Source organism: Pogona vitticeps, chromosome 1 (genome assembly GCF_051106095.1).
Source record: "Pogona vitticeps strain Pit_001003342236 chromosome 1, PviZW2.1, whole genome shotgun sequence".
NCBI lineage: Eukaryota > Metazoa > Chordata > Lepidosauria > Squamata > Agamidae > Pogona > Pogona vitticeps.
Window position 1 is genome coordinate 198,433,503 of NC_135783.1, and position 10,322 is coordinate 198,443,824.

Below are 10,322 nucleotides of genomic sequence, written 5' to 3' on the forward strand. Positions count from 1 at the left end.
CAAAAACAGCGAGGAAGAAACATAATATCTAAAAATAAAATAATAAGAATAGAGACTATAACATAATTATAAGTATTGAATACGATAATATTAGGCAGCAAAAACAGGGCAAATTCATAAGCGGGGGGGAGCCTAATCATTCAGTGAGAATACTCTGGAGTAAGGCCATAAAAGGTATGTGAAAAGAACCAGATTTTAACTTGTCTCTTAAAACCAAGGAGGAAAGGAGCTAATTGTACCTCAGGTGGTCCAAAGTTGTGACCAGAGAGAAGGCCCAGTTTTGAATGGCAGATTTTCAGGCCTCCCTCAGGGTCACCACCTGCAGCATCCCAGTATATGAGGTACTGGTGGGATTGGTAGATGTTTTGAGGGAGAGGCACTCAGACAGGGAGCTGGGTCCTAAATTGTTAAGGGTTTTAAATGGGAGTATACGCCCTTTGAATGACCCAGAGGCATACAGGCAGGCAGTGCAGATGTGCCAGGACAGGCAATATATGCTTAAATTGAGATGTTCCAGAAACCAGCCTAGCCACTGTCTTCTGCACTTACTGCAGCTTCCGAACCGCCTTCAAAGGAAGCCCAACATACGTTCTTCCTTCCTTTGGATTTTGTGACATTCATGACGCACAGTATTTGCTCAGCTGTGAAGCTGGCGCTTAACGTGCCTCTCAGATGAGCTGCATCCTCCATTTTGCTTAGCATTTGAAATTATTTGTATTAAATGCTGAAACTGACGGTGGGAAAACCGTGTCATTCGTTTTTAGATCCTCCTGGTAAACCTGAAGTAATTGATGTCACTAAGAGTACTGTGTCCCTAATCTGGACAAGGCCCAAACATGATGGTGGGAGCAAACTGATCGGATACTTTGTCGAAGCCTGTAAGCTGCCTGGAGATAAATGGGTACGATGCAATACTACTCCGCATCAGATACCTCAGGAAGAGTATACTGCAACTGGTCTGGAGGAAGGTGCTCAATACCAGTTTAGAGCGATAGCAAAAACAGCAGTGAACATCAGCTGGCCATCTGAACCTTCTGATCCAATAACCGTTCAGGCCGAAAATGGTAAGGAGTACTATTAATATGAAAGAACAAATGTATCTTTTGTCTTTTAGCACTTCTACAATGTCCAACTTTTTTCCCATTTTCTTTCTCTCCCTCCCCCTTTTCAGTACCACCAAAAATAGAGCTTGGTGTTGGTATGAAATCCTTAATTGTAGTAAAAGCTGGAAGCAATGTTTGCCTTGAGGCTAATGTGTTTGGCAAACCTATGCCAACTATTACGTGGACAAAAGAGAAGGAAGTTCTCAAACCCGCCGAAGGAATCAAGATAACCACAAAGAGAAACTTATCTACTGTGGAACTCTTCAGTGTAAACAGGAAGCAGACCGGAGATTATACCATTACTGCCGAAAATGCAAGTGGTTCCAAGTCAGCAACCGTTAAGCTTAAAGTACTAGGTAGGTTTTAAAGGGCAGTTTAAATTCATGTTATCGAAACTTGGAAGGTAGCCATTGGGAGACTTCACACTCTGCCTGTATCCTCTTTTGCAGACAAACCCGGCCCTCCTGCTTCAGTGAAGATCGCAAACATGTATACGGACCGGGCGATGCTCTCTTGGGAACCCCCTCTTGAAGACGGAGGGTCAGACATTACTAATTACATTGTCGACAAGCGTGAAACAAGCAGGCCCAACTGGGCACAGGTCACGGCCAACGTCCCAATCACGAGCTGTAGCGTCGAGAAACTGATTGAAGGACACGAGTACCAATTCCGCATTTGTGCTGAAAACAAATATGGAGTAGGCGATCCCATCCTGACTGAGCCAGCAGTGGCTAAGAATCCATACGGTAGGCATCTCTTGGTAGACTTCTCCCTTGCTAGCGATCCTTTTATACTTTAACAGCCAGTCTCTCATTTCAATGCATATTATTAATTTTCCCCATTTACAGATGTCCCCGGACCTTGTGATCCACCTGTAATTAGTAACATAACCAAAGATTTCATGACCGTCAGCTGGAAAGCACCAGCTGATGATGGTGGCTCCCCTATAACTGGATATATTGTTGAAAAACGTGAAACAAAGGCTGTTGGCTGGACGAAAGTGAACAGAAAACCAGTCATTGAAAGAACTATCAAGGCCACTGGACTCCAGGAAGGTGCAGAATATGAGTTTAGGGTGACTGCACTGAATAAAGCTGGACCAGGCAAACCTAGCGCACCATCTAAAGGAGCATATGCTCGTGACCCTCAGTGTAAGTTAAATATATGTGTGTGTGTGTGTGTTTCCCTTATATTCCTGTGTGTGTACATGTCCATGTATAGGTATGTGTAGGTGTGTCCAATTGTGTAACTTCCTGTTGCTTTCACTCCCAGATCCTCCTGGTCCTCCAGCATTCCCAAAAGTTGTCGACACGACTCGTAGTTCGATCAGCCTCTCTTGGTCTAAACCAGCATATGATGGTGGAAGTCCCATTATCGGCTACTTGGTCGAAGTAAAGAGAGCTGACACCGACAACTGGGTCAGATGCAATTTGCCGAAGAATTTGCCTGATACCCATTACGTTGTAACAGGACTTACTGAGAACACAGAATATCAGTTCCGTATTTACGCTGTCAATAAGGTTGGCTACAGCGACCCAAGTGACGTGCCAGACAAACACCTTGCCAAAGACATTTTGAGTGAGTATCCTGGGGGGAAAAACTGAGCTACTGGTCTTAGTGCCTGTTGGGGTGGGGATGGGAGGCACTGCACAGTTGAAAGGAAATCAGAGCCTCAGTAGGGAATGTTTTAATGAATGCATGCACTGGATCCAGATTTCAGGGTGTATAACTGGACTGGTGGAAGGAGACTTCCTGTCCCCTTCCATCCATAGCGGCCCCTGCAGGGCCTTGAAAATGCTACACAGAGGATTAGCAGACCTTGGTGAATGGAATGAGCTTTGGTGTAAAAGGAAGAGGAATTTCCCAAAATCAGACAAATGCCCCTTCCATGAACAGAGCACCTCTATTTGTAGAAAGCATATTTTGGATCAGACACCATATGCGCCCAGTTCATAGGCCACTGTCTCTCAGCTGCATAGAACAGCACAGCCACCTGTGCATGTGTCCTCTCTTGTTCCATTTCCAAAGTCTTCTCCAGTTCAGATATTCTGCAGCTGCACTCCCAGTATTCTTATTTTTTCCTCCAGCTGAAAGCATGGGTTCTCTGTTAAGGAAAACAAACAATCTCTGTCTATTGAATTATACTGAAAGGTATCTTCCTCTGAGTTCAAGTTGAGCACACTCATCCTAATAGGAAACTCTCAAACAGTTATGCCACAGGAGGGGAGCCTCTTTAGCCAGGACTCTCCAGGGGCAAGCATAAGGGTGAATTCAGTTCTCAACTCAGAAGTAAGAAAAAAAAGACACTGAAATATTTAGTTAAATTAGCAATTAGGAGTGAAGTTATTTTAAGAGGTGCTTTTCTTTTATATTTCTTCCTTTTTAAAAGAATATTGCATTATAGTTGGATTATATCTTAATGTTTTTCTTTACCTCTTTAAATTCTATTCCATCTTCAAAGACTGTTTGATTGTTTTTAAAAAAAATATTTTCAATGGTCCTTTTAAGCACTTTAGTTTACACATATGTTCTTCAAAATGCAGTTCCACCTGAGGGAGAGCTTGATGCTGAATTGAGAAAAGTCCTAATTTTACGTGCTGGAGTCACAATGAGGATTTATGTGCCAGTGAGAGGCCGCCCACCTCCAAAGATTTCTTGGTCTAAAGTGGATGCCAACATAAGAGATAGACAAGGCCTGGATATCAAATCAACTGATTTTGACACCTTCCTGCGCTGTGAAAATGTAAATAAATACGATGCTGGGAAATATGTGCTGCATCTGGAGAACAGCTGTGGCAAGAAGTCATACACCATTGTAGTCAAAGTACTTGGTAAGTGATTCATTCATTCATTCATTCATTCATTCATTCATTCATTCATTCATTCATTCATTCATTCATTCATTCATTCATTCCAGTATAGTATATACTGGTTAACAATCATGTAAACAGCCCTCCCAACTATACTTCCCTACTATCCCAATGAAAACAGACTAAAATCTGCCAAAATCCCACAAACCAAGAGAACGCATTGATGGCACACAAGGCAAAGCGATGCTCATAATTAATACTGGGGGAGAATGTCTCTAAGTGCTCCTTCAAAGAGAATGGGCTTAAATAACCTCTTGAAGGTTGGGAGGGAGGACGCCTGATGGATCTCTACAGGAAGACTGTTCTAAAGATGTGGGGCCACTACCGAGAAGGGTCAGTTCCTCGTGGAAACTTTCTTCACCTCTCTCGAAGTGATCAGTCTGGATGGTTTGGCTGGCACAGGCTGATACTCTCCAAAGGAGGTGCTCCAACAGATAATAGGTTCCCAACCCATTAAGAGCCTTATATGTTAGTGCCAGCACCTTGAATTTGGCTTGAATAGGCACAGGAAACCAGTACAGGCAAGCCATATATATTATCAGAGTTTTTGCATGTACACATGTACATGTTGTTATAGATGTCATTCCCAAAATATAACAATGGTTCAGAAACCATGAACAAGAACCTGGAGAAGATACAAGAATGACTGGCATTTTATTTTCTCTGTTTTGGTGAGTAACTGAACATGTTATTTTTGTTTTGATGCAGACACTCCTGGACCACCTATTAACCTCATTGTAAAGGAAGCATCCAAAGATTCCGCTTTTATTTCATGGGAACCTCCAATAATTGATGGGGGGAGTCCAGTGAAGAACTATGTGGTTGAGAAGCGTGATGCAGAAAGAAAATCGTGGGCCACGGTGGCCACAGAATGTCCAAAAACCAGTTTCAGGATTTCTAACCTGGAGGAAGGCAAATCTTACTTCTTCCGAGTTTTTGCTGAAAATGAATATGGCATTGGTGACCCCTGTGAAACTCGAGATGCAGTTAAAGCTTCTGGTGAGAAAATCCCCACTCTTGTTTTATTGAGCTATGATTTTGTGATTTTTTCATTTTATGTCCACTTATGTCAATACTTTGTCCACTTTTCCTTCTAGAAACACCTGGGCCGGTCGTCGACCTAAAGGCTCCACATGTCACAAAGTCATCTTGCAGTTTATCATGGAAAAAGCCTATAAGCGATGGTGGAAGCCGCATTAATGCCTACCTTGTAGAGCTTATGGTCGGTGAAAACCAGTGGCAAGAAGTGATGAGGTCGAAGAATCTCCAGTATTCAGCAAGAGACCTGAAGGAAGGGAAGGAATACACTTTCAGAGTGAGAGCACAAAATGAAGCTGGGTACGGGACACCTAGTGAAATTACCGTGGTGGCAAGGGACGATATTGGTGAGTAAATGGCGATATTCGCTCATTCGCTGACCACATGTGTCAGTTTAGTGAAGAACAAAATGGGTAATGGGGGTGCCAGGTTAGCCTGTTGCAATGAAAAAAACAGCAACAATGGCAGAAGACAAGCCCCTCCCCTTTGATGAATACAAGAATTGCATTTTGTGTGTTGCATATGAAAGTATTTTCACACTTTTTGTTCTGCAGTGGCACCTGATCTTGATTTACGAGACCTTCCAGGCTTGGTCTATTTAGCAAGAGAAGGAAGCAGTTTCCGTCTGAAAATCCCCATTAAAGGCAAGCCAGCGCCAGCTGTCACCTGGAAAAAAGGAGAGGATCTGACGCTGACTGAGAGCGGAAGAGTTGCATTTGAAGCTACGGCCATTAACACGACCCTCCTTGTACGTGACTGTCATAAAGATGACGCTGGGAAATACACCATCACCCTGAAGAACGTTGCTGGCAGTAAAGAAGGCACCATTACTATGAAAGTTGTTGGCAGACCTGGAATCCCAACAGGACCGGTGAAGTTTGATGAAGTTACAGCTGACGCGATGACATTAAAATGGGGTCCTCCCAAAGATGATGGCGGCTCTGAAATCACTAACTACATCCTTGAGAAGAGAGACAATGTGAATAATAAATGGGTGACATGTGCGTCTGCTGTCCAGAAAACAACCTTTAGAGTGACAAGACTTCATGAAGGCTCTGAATATACTTTCAGAATCAGTGCAGAAAATAAATATGGAGTAGGGGAGGGTCTTAAATCTGACCCTGTAATTGCCAGACATCCATTTGGTAAGTTCAAATTGGTTGTAAGACATGATGTTTCTTATTGTTGTCATTAATCTTCGATGTCTAATCCTCTTTTATATTACATTTTCTAGATGTACCCGATGCTCCACCACCACCCAAAATTGTTGCAGTTAGGCACGATTCTGTATCTTTGGTATGGCAGGACCCTAAAAAGACAGGTGGTTCACCAATCACAGGTATCCATTTTGAGTGGTCATTTTCTTAAGATTGTGTAGATTTTCTTTCTTAGAATCCCCAAAACAAGTCATGATGTAAAATGTATTAATAAACACACATTTCTAAAAATAAAATGAAAGAAAACATGCATAAACTCAATGTCGTCCCCACCACCACCAGGACCAATGGCGATATTCTATTTCTTTCCTTTTATGGGGCCCCATTCCCTTTCCAGAAATACATTGATTCTTGTAAAGGTATACAACCCTTCCCCTTTGTTAGCACAAAATCAGTAAATTCTCCCCATATATCTCTAAATATATTATTATTTGACAATACTTTTCTTACTTTGATATTACATGTCAATGTATCATTAATAGCTATATTCCATAATTCTTTATGCCATTCATTTAACTGGAGATCGCACTTAACTTTCCAATTCTTTGCTGTTATTAATTTAGCTACTGTTAATAGATTTGTGATCAATTCTTTGATTGTCCAGTTCCATTGTTCACTTTCAAATATTGATAGAAGTGCTATTTTAGGATATATTCCTAAATTAAACTTCAGTATTTCACTTATCTCTTTAAAAACCAGCTTCTAAAACTTCATTATATACAGTGTTCACATTCCCACCACATATAGAAGTAGGTTCCTATTTCCTGCTCACATCTCCAGTATATCTTGGAATATTTTTATCCATATACTGTAGTTCCATCTCACTGGTGTTAAGTATCATCTCCAAACCAATTTTGTAAGCATTTTCTTTTACTTTTACATACGTTTTAAGAGTCTTTTCCCCCGTATAGTCATCCAATTCTCAGTACTTATTTCCTCTCCCAAGTGAACATACTTTCCCCCCTACATAATGTACCATCTACCTTTCAGGTTTAGTAGCAAAGTTCCTTTAAAAAGCTGTAAAGTATAGTAAACTCACCTATCACTATTTAGGATTTCAAAAATTATATGATTGTAAACGTACAATGCTGTAATAATTGCATTTGCCTAAAAGCTTTGTCACAAATATTTTCCTGGAGACAAAGCAAAGATGTTTCTGTGCACTAGAAAAGTTTGTCTCCTTTTGCGTTTAGGTTGTTCTGATGCTACTCGTGGCTAATGGAGGTACACAGCTAGGCAACCTATAAAGCCCTTTGGGCATAAGAATTTCAAGGGTGCCACAATGCAAATACTGGTTTTCAGTAGGTCAATTGTACTTATACAGTTCCATTTTAAAAGTATAATGGCTTCTTGTTTCCTTTTGAAGGTTACCACATTGAATATAAAGAAAGAAACAGTATTTTGTGGAAGCGAGCAAACAAGACTCCGCTAAGGATGAAAGACTTCAGAGTGACAGGATTGACGGAAGGTCTGGAATATGAATTCAGAGTGATGGCAATAAATCTAGCTGGTGTCGGTAAACCAAGTCTTCCATCTGAACCAGTCGTGGCCCTGGATCCAATTGGTGAGTTACGGTACTCTTACAAAAGAGAGAATTTTTCAATGAGTCACAAAACTCTTATCCATTTAAAGGTTGACATTTAGTCCAGTCATGTCCGACTCTAGGGGGCGGTGCTCGTCCCCATCTCCAAGCTGTAGAGCCAGTGTTTGTCCGTAAACAGTTTCCGTGGTCACGTGGCCAGCACAACTAAACACGGAACGCTGTTACCTTCCCACCGTGATGGTCCCTATTTATCTACTCGCATTTACATGCTTTCAAACTGCTAGGTTGGCAGGAGCTGGAACAAGCGACGGGAGCTCACTCCGTCGCATGGATTCAATCTTATGACTGCTGGTCTTCTGACCTTGCAGCACAGAGGCTTCTGCGGTTTAACCTGCAGTGCCACCACATCCCCTGTCTTATCCATTTACTACCTCACAGTTGTCTGCATTTCTGCTGTGTTTTTCAGATGCTCCTGGGAAGCCTGAAGTTATCAGCATAACTAGAAACTCAGTGACTCTGATCTGGACAGAACCAAAATATGATGGTGGACATAAATTAATTGGCTACATAGTGGAGAAGCGTGATCTACCATCAAAGACATGGATGAAGGCAAATCATGTGAATGTTCAAGAATGTGCATTTACAGTGACTGACCTTTTCGAAGGTTCAAAATATGAATTCAGAATTAGAGCGAAGAATACAGCTGGAGCAATTAGTCCTCCATCAGAATCAACAGGAGCCATTATATGCAAGGACGAGTATGGTGTGTATTCCCTGTTAAACAATATGTTTGTTGCATTCAATTGAAATTTGAATAGTGTTTTTGCTATTATTTCTGTTGTTTTTTCACAAATTCATTGTCTTTACAGAGGCACCAACTATTGATCTTGATCCTGCTGTCAAAGAAGGCCTGACGGTTAAAGCGGGCGATACTATTACAATGTCTGCTATTAGCATCCGTGGCAAACCACTTCCAACTTCATCCTGGTCCAAAGCAGGAAAAGATTTTAAGCCATCAGAGACTATTCATATTGAAACAACGCCCATGTCTTCTACATTAAGCATCAAGTATGCAGCTAGGAAAGATTCTGGGGAATACACAATTACTGCAGTTAATCCTTTTGGTACTAAACAGGAACACGTACATGTAAAAGTTTTAGATGTACCAGGTCCACCAGGACCAATTGAAATCAGCAACGTTTCAGCTGAAAAAGCGACTCTCACATGGACCCCTCCTATAGAAGATGGTGGCTCACCAATCAAGTCCTATGTGCTTGAAAAGAGAGAAACTAGCCGACTGCTATGGACTCAGGTTGCTGAAGATATTCAGTCTTGTAGGCATGTTGTTACTAAGCTAATTCGAGGAAATGAGTACATCTTCCGTGTCTCGGCCGTGAACCAATATGGAACCGGAGAACCATCCCAGTCAGAACCAGTTAAAATGGTGGATAGATTTGGTAAGCAAAGCCAGTGAATGGGTTTTAGTTTTTATTTTATTTTATCATTTAAGAACATTTCTTTACTGCTTTTCACGTAAAAATCCCAAAGCAGTTTATAAATAACGAAGAGAGAAAAACCCTAGTATCTAAAAAGAATAAAGTATGGTAATAAAAGCAGCTGAGTCCATTCAAAAATAATGGATTGCTTTAGGAGCAAACCAGTCCATTCCTGCACTGGGCTAAAGAGCTGGCGAAATGCCTGTCTAGTCAGTCTCTGAGGTGCAACAGAGAAATAACAGCGGTGGCTCTAAATTGACCCCCCCCCCGCCCCGGTTACTTCCCTCAATGGCTTAATACTGATGTTAAAAAGGATTGGAAACAAGATTATGCCCAGCAGCACAGTTGCCAAGGGGCAGAGGCACAACCCCCTAATGCCACTGTGTGGAACTAACCTTGAGGATAGGAGCAAAACTGCTTCCCCTACTACCGCCTCACGGAGAATTGCGTAGCAACAGTACAGGGCTCTCGTGTCCTTCTCCCATTGAAAGTCATCCATAAGACAACAGAGGTCAAATCTGTCCCCAAACTAAAACTGAAATCAGACTTAGAAGTGTTTAGGTCACGTACGTTTTATCTGTTATAGAAGGAAAATATGTCCAATTTTTTTCAAAAGCAAATATTTCCCCCCTTCCAATCAGGTCCTCCTGGTCCTCCGGGAAAGCCAGAAGTGTCCAATATTACAAAGAACACCGTTACAGTGAATTGGAAGAGGCCGGCTGATGACGGTGGCAGTGAAATCACTGGTTACCATGTGGAAAGAAGAGAAAAGAAAGGCGTGAGATGGGTCAGAGTTTCCAAGAAACCAGTGTCAGACCTTCGGTACAAAGTGACTGGACTTCAAGAAGGAAATGAATACGAATTCAGAGTCAGCGCAGAAAACAGAGCAGGAATCGGCCCACCAAGCGACGTTTCTCAGCCAGTATTAACGAAGGATGCTGCATGTTAGTATGATTTCTGTCTTCTGAGAAATACTTTCATACCACATTAACAGCCTAATTGTCTATGAAAGAATACTAATCAAATATCTTGTTTGTCTTTTTTCCCCCCTCATT

The 10,322-nt window shown here is 41.7% G+C and overlaps 1 protein-coding gene across 1 annotated transcript in view; it reads left to right on the forward strand.

The window, feature by feature from the left end:
* The window catches only part of LOC110084610 (titin), a 299,695-nt gene that overhangs the window by 241,572 nt on the left and 47,801 nt on the right, over positions 1 to 10,322 (forward strand). The window contains exons 263-276 of the mRNA XM_078386905.1: positions 765 to 1,064; positions 1,172 to 1,459; positions 1,553 to 1,849; positions 1,952 to 2,254; positions 2,376 to 2,681; positions 3,647 to 3,934; positions 4,682 to 4,972; positions 5,071 to 5,358; positions 5,566 to 6,156; positions 6,246 to 6,350; positions 7,595 to 7,792; positions 8,238 to 8,534; positions 8,641 to 9,228; positions 9,909 to 10,211. Of these exons, the coding sequence (XP_078243031.1) occupies positions 765 to 1,064; positions 1,172 to 1,459; positions 1,553 to 1,849; positions 1,952 to 2,254; positions 2,376 to 2,681; positions 3,647 to 3,934; positions 4,682 to 4,972; positions 5,071 to 5,358; positions 5,566 to 6,156; positions 6,246 to 6,350; positions 7,595 to 7,792; positions 8,238 to 8,534; positions 8,641 to 9,228; positions 9,909 to 10,211 (4,443 nt within the window). The remainder of the gene's footprint in view (positions 1 to 764; positions 1,065 to 1,171; positions 1,460 to 1,552; positions 1,850 to 1,951; positions 2,255 to 2,375; positions 2,682 to 3,646; positions 3,935 to 4,681; positions 4,973 to 5,070; positions 5,359 to 5,565; positions 6,157 to 6,245; positions 6,351 to 7,594; positions 7,793 to 8,237; positions 8,535 to 8,640; positions 9,229 to 9,908; positions 10,212 to 10,322) is intronic.